General features: G+C 34.5%; 1 protein-coding gene across 9 annotated transcripts in view; it reads left to right on the plus strand.

The window, feature by feature from the left end:
- Baz2b (bromodomain adjacent to zinc finger domain 2B) overlaps positions 1 to 6,765 on the plus strand; it is a 264,182-nt gene extending 257,417 nt beyond the window's left edge. For all 9 annotated transcript variants that reach the window (XM_076865719.2, XM_076865724.2, XM_076865722.2 and 6 more), the window contains 3 exons: positions 919 to 1,184; positions 1,606 to 1,749; positions 5,295 to 6,765. In XM_076865719.2, the coding sequence (XP_076721834.2) occupies positions 919 to 1,184; positions 1,606 to 1,749; positions 5,295 to 5,448 (564 nt within the window). In that variant the 3' untranslated portion in view covers positions 5,449 to 6,765. The remainder of the gene's footprint in view (positions 1 to 918; positions 1,185 to 1,605; positions 1,750 to 5,294) is intronic.
- Positions 6,766 to 20,624: the final 13,859 nt, after the last annotated feature.

Consider the following 20,624-nt stretch of genomic DNA (forward strand, 5'->3'; position numbering starts at 1 on the left):
TCCATTTAATTCATAGTTAAGTGCAAATAGTCATACTGTACATCTTGCCCTCAAATGGTTATTTCTGCCTAAAACAGGGTTAGCTATTTTTATACTCTGTGTATATATTTATTTATGTATAAATGTGATCACAGGATCATGGAATCAAAGGATGTGTGTATACACACACACAGACTCACATACTAGAAGTTTCAAACTATAGTGCCTTCAAAAACCAAGTAAATAGCAGAAGAGTTTTTTGGACCCTTAGTGTGGGCACTGTGACAAAGTCATGTTCCCATTTAAATGTAATAGTATTCACTCAATCCCACCATTTTTTATCATGTAGAAACGTGAGCGCAGTCTTATAGGATCTTCTCATAATTCAGGAGATGTCAAGATTTTTATGTATGTCCTCCCAAATTTAATGTTGGAAACAAATTCAGAATTCTTACAAGCATTCTATAAGCCAAATAGCATATGTTGTGGGCTGTTTCAGTTTGAGCCATCATTTCATAACTTCTACTACATAAATATACAAATATAACAGATATGCACCTTTGAACACTTAATCTGATAGGTTTTTCCTAAGACCTATTGAAGTTCCTCTTTGAATTTTGGCTCTAGCAAGAAAGGGAAGGAGGGACCTGTGTCTAAGAACAGTTGTATTGTTAAAAGAGTCCTTTTTTTATCTGTAAATCCCTTTCAGTTAGTGACCTAGTCTAAAAGGATACTTGTGATAAGTTCTATTCTAATTTTAAGAATTCTTCAGATAAATAGGGTTTTTATGCTTTATTAATAAGGTTTTATATTATGGGAGAAATTCACAGATCTCTCTTGAAAATAATAGAAATAACCTTTAGATCAGGATTAATACTTATTAATATAGAAGGTCTATTAACAATTTTTTACACTTCATTTACTTTTTAAAAATTCTAGGCAAGTGGTCAAACTATAAAAATCAAAAAACTTAACGTCAAAGGAAAAAAGTCTAATGAATCGAAGAAAGGCAAGAAAGTAACTTTAACAGGGGATACTGAAGATGAAGACTCTGCATCTACAAGTAGTTCACTAAAAAGAGGAAACAAAGACCTCAAAAAAAGAAAAATGGAGGAAAATACTTCTATTAATTTATTAAAACAAGAAAGTTTTTCTTCTGTTAAGAAACCCAAAAGAGATGATTCTAAGGACCTAGCTCTTTGCAGGTATTATTTCAATTTTCATGTATTATGTAACATCCCATTTTATTTGTTTTAGAAACATTTTTACCACATTGAAGATAAATGTATAATATAAGTGTAAGGCTACATTATCTTTTTTAATATATTTGCATTGACTTATTACTTTTAAAAGAGAACAGAAAGAGACTACTGGGTGTGATGGCACACCCCTATAATCCCAGTGGCTCGGGAAGCTGAGGCAAGAGGATTTCGGGTCCAAAGCCAGCCTCATCAACTTATCGAGGCCCTAAGCAACTCAGCAAGACCCTGTCTCTAAATAAAATACAAAAAAGGGCTAGGATGTGGCTCAGTGGTTAAGTGGGTTAAATCCCTAGTACCAAAAATAATGATAATAAAAACATAATTCTAAAGTATAGATACTGATTGCAAATATCATTTTCTTTAGCATGATCCTGACTGAAATGGAAACTCATGAGGATGCTTGGCCTTTCCTACTTCCTGTAAACTTGAAACTTGTACCTGGTTATAAGAAAGTTATTAAGAAACCTATGGACTTTTCCACAATTAGAGAGAAACTGAGTAACGGACAGTAAGTAAATCATTTCAGTTCAATAAATATTTATCAAATTCCCAATATGTGCTGTACATTTTCCTAGAGAGTCAAAGACATTTTACTTAATAGCAAACATACAAGTCCCACTTTTAGAGGGACTTATGTTTGGCTAGGGTAGTTAGATATGAAAAACAAGTCAATTAAAATTATTTAAGGAATAAAAACACTGTGATAAACCCATTTTTTGACAACAAACCAGACTAGGGGGGAAGGAAAAAGGTCAGAGGAACCTTTCAAAGTAACATATAAACTATAGTTTGTATTGTACATTAATAGAATATTATCACCATCTCATGTGGATTTAACAAAATTAATATTTCATATTATTGCCATATAGAAAGAGATCATTGGCAATTTTAAAAATTAAAAGTGTTATAAGTTGTTGGAGAATATTGAAAATCCATATATGGATATATAAGAAAATCTTCTCCTTTATTTTATGTTCTGCTTTCATTCTATCCCAAAAATAAAGTGACTTCCTAGCCTTAGTTAATGATCTTTGTCAGACCATCTCAAAATTGTGCCAGAGAGTTACCACTTAATTAGTGTAATTTAGATGGTTCAGGACAGTGTCCCACTTTGGAGCCACAAAAATGAGGATGTTCACTTGCAAAACAAAGACATTCCATGTGAGAATGGCCAGGATCCCCAGAGCTGTAATCTTTGGCCTATTTTCCTCTTGCTTTCTTTATTCCTACATACCAGATTAGCTTAATGTAGACTATGCCCATTACTTCAGGTGAAGTCAGAAAAAAATATGTAGAAATAAGGAAATATACATTGAAAAAATAACCATATATATATATATATATATATCAATTATATTATTTTGTTTTTTCTATACTATATGTGGTATAGTTTTTCCATAACATTCTTTTGGTGAATATCACTGTGCTTGTGGATTTATATTCCACTTAGAAGAATTGAGTAGAATTTAAGATGTTCAATATCCCTCTCACATCAAGTGATTTGCTGGATTGAACAAATGACTGTAGCAGTTTATTTTGAGGACAAAATAACTGTCTTTCAAAGAATTATATTTGTTTTGTTTTACTTTTTTAAAAAATTACAGAAGGGATATTCCCAAACACAGGAAACATTGAAAATCATTAAATTGTTGGTTTTAAGATGAACCAAACAGCAGAAACTGTTGTCTAGAGATGGCTTGTTCTGTCTGCCAAAAAGTCAGATAAGTCTTCACTTCAGTAGCACAATGGAATTTATAATTAATACAGCCAGGCTGGAGATCTACATGTGAAAACTTAATAAGTGATTAACTCTTGATTCATGATCTTCCAATTCCTGGATGGAAGATCAGCCTAAAACTCAAAATATCCAAAACAAACAGGCTTAGAAATTGACACAAAATAACCAAAAAGGCTATAAAATCAAACTGGCTTTTGAGAATGAGTCCTGGTAAATGTCAGAAGTATGATCCTATTTGTGATGACAGCTGTGTGAGAGGTGAAATTCTGTGGATTCAGGCTCTCCTAACTTCATGTTGTTCGATTAAACCCAAAGTAATGAGTTGGAATCAAAATTCACAAAACTATTTCAAACTTTTAGACAGTTCATAGAACACAGGGAAGGAAATATCTGCTCTAATGAATTTTTCTGGGTTCTGTTAGCTTTCCCATCCTTTTCTAAAGGAAAGGTACAAATAGAGTGTTGCACTCTTTTCTTTTTAAAATAGAATCTCACCTATAATTCTCTACTGGATTCTGGTCTCCTTTACATTAATTATTAACCTTTTCTTACATAAGAAAGAGTGTAAAGGAGAGTAATATTCCTCAAAGTAACTTTAAAATATTTTATAAAAGTCATTTCCACACATTGTATAAAAAAATTCCACACATTGTATTACATAAAATATCCAAAATAGGTAAATCTATAGAGACAGCAAGACTGGTGCTTGCCAAGGACTAGGGGAAGGAGCAACAGAGCATAACTGCTTATTGGTATAATTTTTCCTTCTGTAATGATGATATTGTTTTGGAAACAGAAGTGATGGTAGCATAGTGTCATAACTATTAAATACCACTGAGTTATCCACTTCAAAATGACTTACTTGGTGTTGTATAAATTTCTTTACCTCAAGTTTTAAAAAAGTAAATAATGCCCAGAAAAAGAAGAAAATGAAAGAAGTTACATAAGGGCTGACTTTAGTCTTCTTTAGCATATCAGAGATAAATAAATTTTATTTCTTTCAGTATGGAACATATTAGAAAGAGGGAGTGAAATGTTGTACAAGGTATTTTATGAAAGAAACAGAAAGCCACTTTTACATGACCTCATAGCTTTAGTGGCTCATAGGGTATTTATAATGGTTAAATTGTTTTAGTATCCAGCTTGTTGTAGATTATAATTAATATAACATTTAAATTTCCAAAAGCCTTCTTCCAAAATGTATTGAATTGGCCAGAGATGGATACAAGTGACTACTTATTTCTCACTAATAAGTTTAGGCAGATACATTTATTTTTCTGTTCTCATCTCAATATTCTTGCAGAGAAAGAGAATTGAGCTTATCCCACTAGAAAAGCCCTGAAGTCATAGTATCTCTTTGTCTTATTAGAGAGCAGTCGTTCATAATATTACCTCTGGTAAAGAGAGAGCACATGGATTTGGGGTTTTTCTTTGGGTGGTTTTTTTGTTTTTGTTTTTGCTTGTTTTGGTTCATCATACAGTATTCTCCCCTTCCATGTCTGGGCAAACCATGGATAATACTATGCTTTTTCTTATACATACATCTCATGATAAAATTTAACTTATATAAATTAGACACTAAGAAATCAACAGCAATAATAATAGAACAATTTTAACAATATTCTATAATGGAAGTTATGTTAACGTACACTTGCTCTTTCTCTCCCTCTGGAATTTACCATTTAATGTTTAACACTTTTGACCATGGCTAACTGAAACCACAGAAAGTGAAACTGGGTGGTAGTTTCACTTCCATCACTGGATGGTAGTAGGAGTGGGGTGCTCCAGTGCTTGAGCAAAAGATCATATTTGAAAATAGAAGAGAAATGGGGAAGATTTAGCCCAAAGTAGCACATCCTAGAATTGTACAGCATAAGAAGCATTTACATAATTTTTCACTGCAGCTGAACCCATTTGAATGTGGATAACAGAATACACAAGTGAATACTGTTGGTCAAAGGAATCAATAAACTAGTCAGGTAGGAGGAGTTCTGTAACAGAATTGTGACCACAAGTCAAACAGGAAATGGGATGTAGGGGAATTACCAGTTAATTGAAAAATATCTTGATCTTAAGGGAAATCTGGGGTTTTTTTTCCATTTAATCTGTATATAAACAGGTATAGTTTAGAACACATGACATTTTTAAATGTTACATTCATAAGAGTGTTTACATATTTTTGTATCAGTTTAAATAGTTATACTAAACTGCCTTTTTCCTTTAAGTTTTCTTGTTTTACATATTTTTTTAAACATTTCATTTGCTTACAGAACAAAACCAATGAAACCAGTCTCTAATTATGTGTTTCCTTACAGGTATCCAAACCTTGAAACCTTTGCTGTAGATGTCAGGCTTGTTTTTGACAACTGTGAAACATTTAATGAAGATGATTCTGATATAGGCAGAGCTGGCCACAATATGAGGAAATATTTTGAAAAAAAATGGACAGATACTTTCAAAGTGAGCTGAAGTTATAATACTCTCTTTATTTTTTTTTTTCCTTTTAAACAAAGACAAATGAGACCAGCAATGTGAACTGTATTTACATAAATGTGCAAGGCACATGCAAAATGACTTTTTTTCCTTAAAATAAGTATCAGAAAATATCAGAAGATATACCATTTTTAAAGGCTTCACTCCTATGACAACCAAAACCCTTGGTTATTGGTTTGTGTGATTTATCAGCTAATTTAGGTAGAACAGGGAAGCACACCCAAAGAATTTTCAAAGGAAAGGGTGTTATAGTGCAATAGCAATTAAAATATATCAAATCGCACTGAATATTCAACACCAGAGCTCTAATGTGGGAAATGGTTCTCCTTTCCCTCTCAATAAATATCTATTTTTCATTTTTTTACTTTGTAGTTTATTTTTTAGTGAATGTATTTAATTTTATGAATTATTTATGATTAAACCACATCCAGAATCTTCGTTTTCTGTGAAAAGGAAGAACTAGAAAATTGCTTTAAATCTTGAAAATACAACAAGGAATGTTTTAAAATATAAAACAAAGCCAAGTTAAACTGTTTACACTGATGTGCTATAAAAGCACCAAAAATAAACTTTACTGTAGAGTTACAAGTACATTTATATATATATACATATATATATATATATGTTGCTGCATCACTTGTGTAGTTAAATTGTATTTCAAGACAGTGAAAAAGATTGACATGTATATACTGTTCATTATTGTTTATATTAAGTCTTGTTTTAAATATGTATTATGTGTATATATTGTTTGCAGACATTATTGTTTATGCCTTAGAAGGACTGTAGCATCTTATTTTAGTCTGAAGGTGATGATAGCTACACAGCTTGTACAGTAATTATCCTCTACCAACACTGTGGCGTCTCCCTAATCTTGGTAGTGCCTGCCTTTGAAACAGGGTGTAGGGGATATTAGTTTTCCATTTTTCTATTTTGTTATATAATTTTAAGCCACCAGGGCCTAAATTAAAGTATAATCATTTGTATCCATGTGGAATAAAATCGTGACAATTTCCTACACACACAGTATTTTTTCATAGAAACATTTCCCTCCCATTTGCCTTGCCTCAGAAATAAATTAAAAAGACATTTGTAACCACTGTGTTTTATCTACTGTGTGTTGTGGTGGCCTGTTGGAGGCAAATAGATCAGAATTTTTTTTTTGTACTTATGTAAGAGTACTTGAAGTTTTATTTAAAATAAAATGTTGTGGAAAAGGTAGCATTCTTTTTTTATAGGAGTGTTATTTTTCACTATGTGTGGCACGGATACAATAAAAAAATCTTTTACAAACAAGTTTTTTTTTTTTATTAGTTTTTCTTAATGAACTTGAAAATACATTGGTTTCAAAAAGCCAGTTAATTTAAATTTTGATTTTACAGAGTCCTACAGGAGGACCAGTGTGTGGAGTGTGGTTCAGAGAGCACTGGGCTGGGTGAAAGTAGATGGGTATACATAGACCCTTTGAGTTTCATGAAGCTGTAAACCTTTCTGGACCTTGTTTTATTTCTTATTTCACATTTTCAATATGAAATATTAGAATACATTTTTAAGATCTTGTTCTAAAATGAGAAATATCTCTATTAACACTGTCTTATTCAGTCATAAGAAAAATTGATTATATAAGCTAGTATAATAACCCGTGAGACACAAATTTAGTCATTCAAGAAATAGAACTGATGCTTTGCTGGGCCTTCTGCTGGATATCAGGGAATCATTGGTAACTGAGACAGGACCTGTCCTCAGGAAGTTTACAGCCTTATGAAGCGGACCTTAGATAATGTCCACTTCTTTTTTATTTCGTTGCAGTGCTGGGTATCACCTGTGCTCACTAGACAGGTGCTCTTCACTGAGCTACATCCCCAGCTCAGAAGTAGTTTTCACTGCTATTAATAGTGAAGAAAATATAAAAGTTTTGAAGAAAATGTCCCCTACTTGAAAATGCTTCAAAGCAGAGAGTAATTCCCAGAATCCTGAGATTGTTTGTGAAGACTAATATGAAAATCAGCTGTTATTATATAAATATGTCTGTTTCAGTTAAGCAAATATTGCAGTGATGCCTTGAGGGACTAGTGCTTAAACAAAAATAACCATGTGGAACAGAGAACAAGGGGGCTCTGTGAATAAAATATCTGGTTTTAGTTCTTATGGTTCTTAAAGTATAGGTTTTAGTTCTGACAGGGATTACATGGGGATTCTTCTTCATAAGGTTTTTTATTGTTGTTGTTTGGGGGTTTTTTTATTTGTTTTTTGTTTTTGTTTTTTTGCCTTATGGGTCATACATGCTTATATTAATTTGTATTAGGTAATACATAAGGAACTTGATAATAACATGGTTGGTGATTAAAAGTCTTATAAATGAGAAAAATGCTTAAATACATATACAAATAAATTTCTAAGAGTAGTAATTTTCTTTTAAAAATAAATAAGATATATCTGAGAAAAAGGAAAGCTTGGTTAAACACTGGCTACTTTGGATTGATACCTTCATTGTTGTAACTAAGGAGAGGTAGCTATTAGTAATGGGCACTGACCCAAAAGCACTGCAGCTAGGTGACAGTTTTTACCATATGCCCATGGGTCACTTGTTGTGTCAATGACTCAGTGTACTGATGGTGCCAAAGGTTGGGCTTATTCTCTTTTATTCTTTTTTTCACAAAACTTACATTAATTGCAAACAAACAGATGTGGGGGGGTAGAAAGAAAATTGTTAGAAAAGTACAACATATAAGGTTAAGAATTTTAGAATGTCTTACATTCTGTCCTAATGGCAGCATACCAGCAACAATAAATGGTTCCTATTGCTTCCTGGAGTATTTAGGACTTATTCCCCATAAAACCAATATTATTGTACTGTAGGTAAAAAAAAATCCTAACAATTGTGCATACGTAATTGCAAGAATGCACAACATATTTTCGTTAAGTTAATTAGGATTTAACTAGAACTTTTTTGGTTTTAATCTAAGGCCCTATAATTTGTTTAAAAAAAAAAACTGGCATATCTTCAAATTTAGATTTAGATTATCTCTCAAAAGGGTGACTAGAATCCACTATTATTAAACCCAAGAAGAAAGAAGAAGCAATATATATAGGCAGAATATTAGTTGTTAACAGCAGTGAACATTAAACAAGTAAAAATTAATAAGTACCTATCTAGGGATTCTGGGAATTACAGAATTACTCTCTGCTTTGGAAAAAAAAACAACAACAACTAAACCTCAAATTAATTACTACAAATGTGAAGGTGATATTTTTATTTTTTCTTTTTTTTAATATTTATTTTTTAGTTGTAGTTGTTTTATTATTTTTATGCGATGCTGAGAATTGAGCCCAGGGCCTTGCACATGGAAGGTGAGTGCTCCATTGCTGAGCCACAACCCCATCCCAAGGTGATATTTTTTTTTTTCAATTCCAAAATAAAATTTGTTACAAGCACTAATTTTTCTCAAATTTAGGAAGGATCTAATCTGTGTGGGGTTCTTGATACATCCCTCTGTGCTCCTCTTTTTCATCCCCTGTACTCCATGTCTTTTCAGGACATTCAAAATCCTGCTCCTTCAGCCTTCTCTCATTAAAGACATTCTCAGCAAGGAAATCTGATATTTCATTTGCTTGTTATTATAAATTTAACTTGTAGATGACTTCTCCCAAGATTATTTGCATTTTAAATATCTTTTAAAAATTGAAGAGATTTTTGAAGAGATTTGTATTCTGTTAAAAGAATTTCACTCTAAGGAGATGAGGGGAGAAAATTGTTTACCAGAGGGAGTAGGGGCTGGCTCTGGTGATCCCTGGCCATTCACCCCAGACTGGGAAGAAACAGGATCTACATCTTCAGCCCTGTCTTCTGGGTACTGACAAGAGCTTCGGGATTATGTAGAGAAGAAACAAAAGGAAGGTTGAGGCATAGAAAGAGATATGCAGAGTCAACAGTTTTGGTCAAACTATGGTATATCAGAATGATGGCCTTGTGGAGCCTAGTCAAGCAGTAAGAAAGTTGCTGCTCTTTGGGGGTAATTTTATCACACATGTTTATCAGAGATATCTGTTCCTGGACTCCAAGCTGACTGCAGGAGAAGATAACTCAGAAAGAATAAGTCAGAAAGGCAAGATGAGTTAGCTAAGACAGTGACTGAGTTTTCTTTCAGGTTTAGGGCAATGACTGGAGACTTTAAGGTGTCACTCCAGTGGTGTGAAACAGGATGTTGTAAAAGGTGGTGGTTGATTATGAAGTACCTGCAAATCCTTAACATATCTTATTAATTCTTATCTTGGTTTCTTCAGCCTTGAAGGAGGGAGGATTACTAGCTTTTAACAAAAATACTCCTTAAATGATTAAGATGTCTGTGTGGAGTAATAATCTAACCTAAAGTTTAAGGTAGGGAAGGATGCAGATGCAAGATAAAATCGGAGATGTTAAGCTTTTATCCCATTTTCAGTTGTGCAAGGCATCTGCATGCCCAATGAAGAGTCAGTACTTATTTAGCAAAGGCAACTTCTACATCCCTGTAACAGTATTTTATGAGAACTGAAATTTCCTTCTCACAGGGATGCAACTTATTAAAAATACAGCATAAGGAAATGAGAAGGACTTATCTTCTAGGACTCCTGCTTCATTCAATAAGATCTCTTTTAGATATGCTTGGGTCACATTACAACTCTACCAGAAAAAAAAAAAAAAAAAGTTTTTTCTTGAGGCTGGGGATGTGGCTCGGGTGGTGGTGCGCTCGCCTGGCATGCGTGCGGCCCGGGTTCGATTCTCAGCACCACGTACAAACAAAGATGTTGTGTCCGCCGATAACTAAAAAATAAATATCAAAAAATTCTCTCTCTCTCTCTCTCTCTCTTCTCTCTCACTCTCTCTTTAAAAAAAAAAAAAAGTTTTTTCTTAAAACCCAAGTTAAGTGACATAATGAATTACTCTTCTCAATTCATTGCATGCACTTCACATTGTTCTTGCCAAGCCTCTCTTATTTTTCTTGGTTCTTTACTTTCTCTCCAATTCCCTTTCCCCCATATATAACCATCTTTTTAAAAAATATATTTACTTTTAGTTATAGTTGGACACAATACCTTTATTTTATTCATTTATTTTTATGTGGTGCTGAGGATTACACCATAGGGTCTCGCGCGTGCCAGGCAAGCGCTCTACCACTGAGCCACAACCCCAGCCCCCCCCCATATATAACCATCTTTAAAATGTCTTTCCAGCCAACCTTTTATGTATATATTTAGCCATATATGTCTTTAAATATGTGTATGGGAATATGTGTACGTGTATGCATGAGCCCGCGCGTGCACTTGTGTATGTATAGATAGTGGTTTTTAAAACATGGGAGTTGAATTATGCTGTAAATCTTAGTGTTTTTATTGTGTATTTCTTTTGAATTGAAAAAAAAAATGTTACTTTTGATTCCTGCAAGTTATTCTCACAGTTAATATCACAGTTTACTTACAAATTTCACTACGAACAAAAATCTAAATTGCCTGCAACCGTGTGTCACTGCTATATTATTTGCATGACTGACTGTTGTAATACATAACCCTGGATATGGAAGCCAGTTTCCGAGATAACCCCAAACATTCCTAGCCTTCTAGTTTCATGTCTCATATTGTATCAGGGTTAGTCTCTTTGACTACATCTGGCAGTAATGGCATGCAAATCCTAGATTGAGACATAAAATACATTTGTTCATTCTACCATGTTCCCTTGGATCAATTGCTCTGAGTAAAGCCAACCACTATATTATGAGGACATTCTAGCAGCCCTTTGGAATAGCCAGTCACTAGCATCAGCTTTGCTAGCCATGTGACTGATGCATCTTAGAAGTGATCTTCAACCCAAGTCAAACATGACTGAAGCCCCAACCAGCATCTTTTGGGTGGGACCAAAGGGCAGTTAGTACTAGGGATTGAACTCAGGGGCACTCAACCACTGAACCTCATCCCCAACTGTATTTTGTATTTTATGGACAAGGTCTCACTTAGTTGCTTAGTTGCTTAGTTGCCTCACTTTTACTTTGAACTCACCATCTTCTGCCTCAGCCTTCTGAGGCACTGAGATTACAGGTGTGCGCCACCACGCCCGGCTCCCAACCAACATCTTGACTGCAACTTGAGAGACCCTTATGAGCCAGAATTTCACAGCTAAGTGATTCCTGAATTCATGACCCACAGAAACAATGAGATAATAAATGTTTGCTGTTGTTATAAAACCCTCAGTTTTGAGTAATTTGTTTGTACACAATAGGTAAATAATACACTGTGATTACAGTTTCTCTAAGAGCTATCTATGTATAGGGGAGAATCCCTACATTGTCAGGTGTATTATTTTTATGTGGTCCTGAGGATTACACCATAGCTTTCCATGAGTTTGCCAATATTACTGTCCATAGACAACTACAGCAGCTTACACTCCCACGGTAGTGTATAATGCAGCAGTGGTGTTACTGGAGCCAACATTAATTTATGAATCATCATAGCAAAAGCAGTATTTGAAAGTGTTGTAGATAGGGACTTGGTGAAATCCAGGGTTAAAGGAAAAACTGATTTAGATTTTTTGGACCTTCACAAAAAAGAACTTTGCACTTTAGCTTTTGAATCCAGGCAGAGAGAGTGACAAAATTAGTATCTGATATCTCTTTGTAGTTTCTCTACCCATCATACCCATGAAGATCATTTGGGCTGTTCTTACTGGGTACCTAAAGCAAAACCTTACGGGGTACACTAGAAATTGTATGTAATTCATTTTTTTAAAAAAAAAATTTAAATTGAGACAGTTTTTGAATCTAATAAGCTAAATTTCTAAGAATACCCTTATTCTCCCTGAACACCCATTATATCCTAAAAAATAGTTCTGATAATCACAGTAATGGATATGAAAGAATGCATTTTAATCTTGCAGAATTCAGTAGTGAATGATAAAGAGAAATAAGGCTTATAAAGATTTGGGAATAGAACTTGGACTGAGGTAAAAGGAAAGTCCAATGAGTTCCATAGGTCACCAAAAGTTAGTTGTATGACATTGATTTACATGGAGATAGTAAAAGGCCTTGAGAGGCTAGGTACTTATTCCTTCAACTCACAGAAGCTTTTTACAACTTATTATGAATTCTGGATACAAAACTAAAACAATCTTTTATGTTCATTTTGCCAAATATCAATTCTTTTGAATGCCAAAGTGACCTGAAACAAATGCAGAGTCTATTCAGTCATTACAGATTATAATGTAGTCAAGCATGGTATCACACACCTGTAATTCTAGCTTACTCAGGAGGTTGAGGTGGAGGGATCACCTGTTCTAGGCTGGGCTCAGCAACTACCAAGAACCTGTATCAAAATAAAAAGGGCTGGGGATGTAACTCAGTGGTAGGGCAGTAAATTTTTAAAAATGTAAATATTGATAAATTAAGTTTTTTTTTTAAAAAAAAAAAAAAAGCTAATACCTAGTGTGATGGTGATGCCTGTGGCAAGATAATCACAACCTGAATACAATCTGAGCAATTTACTGAAACCTAGTCTCAAAAATTAAAAAAGGGTTAGGGAAATGATTCTAGTAGAGCAATTACCTAGTATGTGAAGGTCCTGGGTTCAAGCCCCATTACCACTCATATATACACAAAAGTTATAGAATGTACTCTATTTCTGTTAAAATATATTTAATACAGGGATAGAGTTGTGGCTCAGTGATAGAGCGCTTGCCTAGCACATATGAGGCACTAGGTTCGATCCTCAGCACCATATAAAAATACATAAAGGTATTGTGTCCATCTACAATTAAAAAAAAATAAATTTAAATTTAAATATATATATATAGTAAATGTACTTTGCATGGGAAAATTCTGAAGGAATTTTTATATAGTAACTTTTGGGTTTGATATAATTTAGGAAAAATTTAACATCTCATCATCTGTATAACCTAACATCTCTGTAACGAATGAATGTGCCTTACTTTCTTTAACATTTAAAAGTCACAACCAAGTATGGTAAATTTAGCTGATAGTGAAAAAAACTGAATAATGACATTTAAGAATTAAAAATTGACCTATGACGTTACATATAATTGAGATATGATTTACTTCCAATGTATTATCCCACCTCAGTTAAATACCTTTTTACTATACAGATACTTTCCAAAAGAAGTTTGATTGCCTATTCTGTATCTGTTGTGTGTCTCTTCCTTCCTTCCACTTTTTTTTAGATATTGGTTGTCCATATGTATCAGGGAGTCAATTTTGATTAGTAAACCAACCGTAGTAATTCCATTCTTCTTAAGAGTGATTGGTTAGAGGAGGCATGTGATACAATCATGGGAAATGGAACATGAGGAAGAGTCTTCTGGGAGACTTCTGGAGAATTTTCCATAGAAGATCTATGTCCAACAGGGACATAACTGCTCATCTTTGGAAAAGATTGTGGCCAGGGTGCTTAGAGCTGCTGTAGCCATCACTTAGTTGTGCAGTATAACCTGAGAGAAGACAAAAGTAACTCTGGAAGATGGGGGAGATGGGAGGGGGAAAGATGGCAAGAACTTGGGTTCTTTATGACACGAACCATCAAGTTAATTCACCTTGGAAGCACACTGCCTCTGAACATTTTTCTAGGTGAGATAATTGGTTCATTTTATTGTATAAAGTCATTTATTTTGAAGTCTTTTGTTTCAGATGAAAACTTCTTTTTATATACATATACTGGGAGTTGAACCCAGGGGTGCTCTACCATTGGGCTACATTCCTAGCCCTTTCTATTTTTCATTTCAAGACAGGGTCTTACTAAGTTGCCCAAGATGGGCTGAAACTTTCGATTCTCCTGCCTCAGCCTCCCAAGTTGCTGGGATTACAGTCATGCCCCCTTGTGCTTGGCAGATGAAAGCATCCAGATACAGCCAGAGCTACGCTTTGTAGCTAAGCTTTTCAGGCTATATGCTGAACAACTCCAGAGCCTCCATTTGATCATGATATAGCTAGATGCATCATGATGAGAAAGCTAGTACAAATACTATTAATATTCATTGTCACCCAAATAAGTAAATTAAAGTTAGAACCCAAATATTTGTCTTTGTCTTCAAAAATAGCATTCTTCATAACATGTTAAGACTGCTTTTCTTGGTTAGCTCAAATATTCTTTGTATGTATTTTCTACTAAAATACTCCAAAGCTTACTTGAGCATTGGTAACATTATGAAGTAACATCAAAATGATTATTTGTAGGAGGAGCATGCATTCTACTTTATTTAGAAACAGTTATATTGCTTTGGAGTGAAAAAAAATCTAAGGAGAGTGAAAGCCAACTTTGCTTCTATACATGAGGAAGAATCAGGACTAACTAGAACCTCCTGCTCTAGGCAATGAGGCAACTGCATGAAATATATGAAGCAAATGTTTTCAGACACTAGGCTACAGGCACAGACTCCAATTTCTGAAATCAGAGTAATAAGTGAAGCAGGTCTTATGTTTACCCAAGCTTCTGCCTGAGGGTACTTTTTGGACTTAAGGAAAGATATTCCAGACAAAAGCACAGACATGACAGTGCTCAACTGAGTACAGATGGTCAAAGTTTACAAAGGCTGACTTTCCAGAAAGTAATACAGAGAAAAGAGGGATGACAATTTCTTTAACTTTTCACAAATTTTTCTAATTTAAGTTGTTTTTTTTTAAGATAGTAGCCATCTTACTAGACAATAATGAGATATAACATGTGGCTTTGATTTTTGTTTCCGTAATAATTAGCAATGTTGAACATCAAAATGTGCTTCTTGGTTGGGTGTGGTGACACAAGCCTATAATCCTAGTGACTCAGGAGACTGCGGCAGGAAGATCACAAGTTCAAAGCCAGCCCAGCAACTTATCAAAACCCTAAGCAACTTAGTGAGATCCTGTCTCAAAATAAATAAATAAATAATTTGAAAGCAGGGGTTGGGGGTATTTAGTAGTTGGCTCCTAGTTTCAATCCACAGTTCCAAAATAAATAAATAAAATGTGCTTGTTGACCATTTGTACAAATTTGAAGAAATCCCTATGCAACTTCTTTGCTTATTTTAAAATGAGGTTGTTTGTTTTTTGTTGTTGAGTTATACAAGTTACATATTCTAGATATTAAGCTCTTATCAGATAACATAATTTGATTTATAAATATTTTATCTCATTCTATGAGTTGCCTTTCCATTCTATTAAGTATGTCCTTTGATAGAAGTTTTTGGTTGTTGTTGTTTTGTTTTTAATTTATTTATTTTTCTGTGCTGGGATTGAACTCTGGGCTAACATATGCTAGACAAGCACTCTATCACTAAGCTACATCCCCAGTCCTTTTTATTTTTTGAGACAGGGTCTTACTAAGTTGCTCAGGCTATCCTTGAACTTGTGTTCCTCCCACCTTACTCTCTTGAGTAGCCGAGATTATAGGTATGCACCGTCACAACTGATTAAAGTTTTATTTTATTCATTTATTTTCTTTTGGTACCAGGAATTGAACTCAAAGAAGCTTAACCACTGAGCCACATCCCCAGCCTTTTTTAATATTTTATTTGGAGACAGGTTCTCACTGAGTTTCTTAGGGCCTCCCAAAGTTGGGGCTGGCTTTGAACTCATGACCCCCATCCTCTCCTGTCTGCACAATTTGTTCTTCTCACAAGGATATCTAGAACATAGTATAATTTTTTTCCTCCAATCATACATATCTAGGTCTTCCCCTAATATTCTCCCCAGTCAAGTGGCAGTTACTTTTTTCTCTGAGACCCTATAGCATATTATCACTCTCAGAGCCTCATTACATCTATCATAATAAATTTTATACAGGCTGTCTGCTTGTCTTCACCAAACCTTGAGCTTCTTAAAAACCCTTCAAAGCATTTCTTTATGATTTCCCTGCTCAGTTATCACATCTGTCTATTGCAATTAAAACAGAGAAAGTGGTGGTAACATATATGTAGCACCATACTATTTAATATGAAGTATTTAATTTTCAGAGCAGTCCCATTAGGTAAGTTCTGTTGTTAGCCTTGTTTTACATATGAGGAAACCAAGACTTATGAATGTTTGGTTACACAGCTAGTCAAGTATCAGAACCTAGGATTCAAACTCACGAACAACTAGCTCCATGGGAATGCTGTTAACACTAATCTATGATGCCACTAGAGAGGGAATGGTTGGGTTAGTGAAATCTAATGTGACCCAAAGGCTTACCTACTTTCTTTTGGGCCTGGAAATGATTTTCTCAGGGTCTTGAAGTTGGACAGACTCAGGGTTACTACTAATGTGTACCAATCTCTCTAGTCAAACCATAAACTAAAATATCAACTGAATTATAATGGGAGGGACCTCTTTGCAGTGACTTAGGAACCATGTCCTAGTTGCCAATGCCACACTATCTGGGAAAGAAAATTAATCACCTGAAAGATACCAGATAAGCTTAGAGTCAACATAAAGAGAATGGGGTAGGGGGCAGTCCAGGGGCTTGAATTAGAGCAAATTATATTCCATGTTTTTGTGATTATATCAAAAATGTATCCAAATGTTATATACAACTAAAAAGAATCAATTAGGAAAAAAGAGAATGTGATGAAATTGAGCTATGTTCTTCCCAAACATTTGTAGGTCAGGTGGACTCCACCCTTCTCCACACTACAGCAAAGCTGATGACACCTCCATATCTGACAACTCCTGGGGCTCTCAGACAATGCCTATTAAATGGCACATTTTGTCTCTCAAACTCCCTCTTTGCTTAGTTCCATGATGCTCAGTACCAGTTTTTGCTCCTGAAAATTGTAATATCTCAACTTTCTTATGACATTTTCTAGTTCTGCCTCTTTGCGCTTAGATATCTGCTGGCAATTATGGAATTTTACAAAGCTCATGCTCTTGGTATACACTTATGAATTCTTGCCATTTTGTGTGAATTGAATTGTTTTTCTTTCAAAGTTTCTGGAAGCCACTAGAACTCACATTCCCTATCACTAGGATGTGTGTTGTTATTGGTTGTGGATCAGCCATTTTTGCCTGATGTTTTTAAACACCTGACATTTAACGTAGTGTCTGACATATTAATTAAAGATGCCCAGTAAAACTTCGCCACTAAAGTCTTCTTGTCAAGGAAGATAAGTCAGAAGAATGAGCCACACATTTTGGGGTTTTGTTTGATTTTGTGATGCAGGAGATCAAACCCAGGGTTTCACAACTTTTAGACAATCACCTATGAAGTACATCTGCTGAGGTACATCCTCAGCCCCAAGCCACAGATTCTTTAAGTAAGGCCAAAATTGGTGTTCTAAATATCTTTAAGAAAGCAGCTACACTGAAATAAATGTTTAGCTTTTCGAAATGATCGCTTTGAAAACACTAGTTTTGTACATATATATTGGATGATGTTTCATGAAATATACAGTCAGATTATAATATTTTGAAGGCTAATGTGGCTTTGATAGAATATAGTTGCTTCCTGAGACATATTGAAGAGACTTGTGTTTATAATAAAGGGCCTAAAAGTAAACATCCCAGATGAATACAGTGAGTGAAAAAACAATGGATTAATACAAAGTAGAAGTTTGTTGTAATTCTCCAGATTGCTTTTCTCTGCTCTCTAACTATGATCTCATTCCCTTTAAAGGAACACAGCGCCTGCCATCTGGTAGAGTCATTAATGCCATAAAATCAAATACTTCCATTTTCCCATCTTCCTGCCCACATGATGGGATTGTATTTCCTATTTCACTATGCTTGAGTGGGGCCGTGTGACAAGCTAGTTTAGGCCCAAAAGTTCTGAATGCAAGTATCATGTAGTCTACTTCTGGCCAAGCATTTAATTTTTGCTTTTCCCTCTAGCACAGCAACTATTACTGTTAAAATGGCTTCTGTTCTGTTAGTCTAGGTTCCTGATTAGGTATTATGAACAGAATTCCTTACCAATTCATAATGGACATACAGCAGGAGCAAGAAATAAACCTTTGTTGTTTTAAGTCACTGAGATATTAGATTCCATTATAATTGCATCATATCTTAGGGTATCCTAACTAATACTCACAGACTGGCTACCAAATGATTGGAATATAAGGGTGAAGAAAAGTAGACCTAATACGGCCACTTTAATATCCTTAAGAAGGTGTCCTAGAGGGCTGGGGCTATAGGTTAGAGGCAGAGCACTTGCCTAGCATTCGTGAAGCACTGGGTTTGATCCTCAGTTTCACATAAAAATAAGCAAATAAAGGCATTTTGTCCATCTACAGCTACAATTTTTTTTTGTAAAAAGAAGAAGGTATCCTAGAAAAGAACTAGAATGCACAATATATGATAAAAGATGAAGAGGATATTAGAAAAGCAAATAGACAGAACTGGAGTGATCTGTCATGGTCAGTAAAGACTGCAATATATTTTACCCTAAGTTCAAAGGAAAGATGTGTAATGATAAAAGACATGACTATACCAAGAAAAATGAAGGGGCTAAAGTGGCTTTTGACCCAGTAAAATTCTGGGCCATTTCAGACTTGTGTATATATGCTATTATCTCCATCTCTCCACTAGAGCAGAGTGGTAGGAGTAGTAGATTTTATTAATGGGTTTCAGGCAAAGCAGTGCTTAAGAGGAATTTTCATAGTTGTAAAATGCCCATGTGGAAAAAAATATAGAAAGATCACAAATCAGTGGCCTAACTTTCCACTAGAAAAAGAGCAAAATAAACTTAAAGTGAGCATAATGAAGGAAATAATGATTACAGGAAAAATTAATGAACATAATTCAAAAAAATAAAGAAAATCAATAGAAACAAATCTGGTTCTTTGAAAAGATCAGCAAAACAGAAAACTTTCACTATACTTATTGAGAAAACAAAGGCTTACATTACTAAACTCAGAAAGAAAAAAGGGTCAATGCTACTGACCTTCCACAAATTTTAAGTGAATATTATGAGCTGGGTGCAGTGGCTTACATTTATAATCCCAGTGATTTAGGAGGTTGAGGCTAGAAGATTGCAAGTTCGAAGCTACCCTGGAAAACTTAGTGAGACCCTGTCTTCAAATAAAAATTTTAAATACAGGCTGGGGATATAGCACCCCTGGGTTCAATCCCCAGTACTGAAGGCTGATGGAGAGTGAATACTCTGAACAAGTGAATGCCAACAGATTAGATAATTTAGATGATAATGGATAAATTCCTAGAAGACACAAAGTTCTACAACTGACTGAGGAAGAAAAATAATCTGAATAGGGCTATATAACAAGCAGAGATTGAATTAATAATAATTTTAAAAACTTACCACGAAGTAAAGCCCAGACCCAAATGGGCTTCACAACTGAATTTTATCAAATATATAAGAATAACAAGTACCAATTCTTCATGTATGATTAAAATATATATAGCTGGGCATGGTGGCACACACCTGTAATCCCCAGGGCTCAGGTTGCTGAGGCAGGAAGATCTCAAGTTCAAGACCAGCCTTAGCAACTTAGTGAGACCCTGTCTCTAAACTAAAAAAAAAAAAAAAAGAAAAGGGCTGGGGATGTGGCTCAGTGGTTAAGCACCCCTGGGAACAATCCCTAATACCAAAGGGAAAAAAAATACATACATACGTGTGTGTGTGTGTGTGTGTATGTGTGTATGTGTGTGTATTCCCAACTTATTTTATGAGGCAATATTATCCTAAAATTGAACAAAAGACATTACAAGGAAAAAAAGCTATAGATTAATATTTCTTATGAATAAATATAAAAATCCTAAACAAAATAATCAGCAAACAGAATCCAGAAACACATAAAAAGAATTATAAACCACGACCAAAGTAGGGATTCATCGTAGGAATGGAAGATTGGCTTAATATTAAAGAAATCAATGGATTTAATATGCTATATCAACAATAAAATCCCTCCTGATTCTCTAAATAGAGGTATAAAAAATTGATAAAATCCAACTCTTTTCATGATGAGAAAGATAATAAGGAGGAAAGAAAAGAACTTTCCCAACTGGTTAAAGGATATTAACATAACACCCATAGACAACACCAATCTTAATGGCAGAAGACTCCATGTTTTTCCCTAATATAACTGAGGAATAAACAAGATGTCCATTCACAGACTGATCAACATTGTACTGGAGAATCTAGCCAGACCAATTAGGAAAAAAATAAGTAAATGAAAGGCATTCACACTGGAAAGAAATATGATGTTATGGAAA

The sequence above is a fragment of the Callospermophilus lateralis genome, chromosome 9 (assembly GCF_048772815.1).
Source record: "Callospermophilus lateralis isolate mCalLat2 chromosome 9, mCalLat2.hap1, whole genome shotgun sequence".
Taxonomy (NCBI): domain Eukaryota; kingdom Metazoa; phylum Chordata; class Mammalia; order Rodentia; family Sciuridae; genus Callospermophilus; species Callospermophilus lateralis.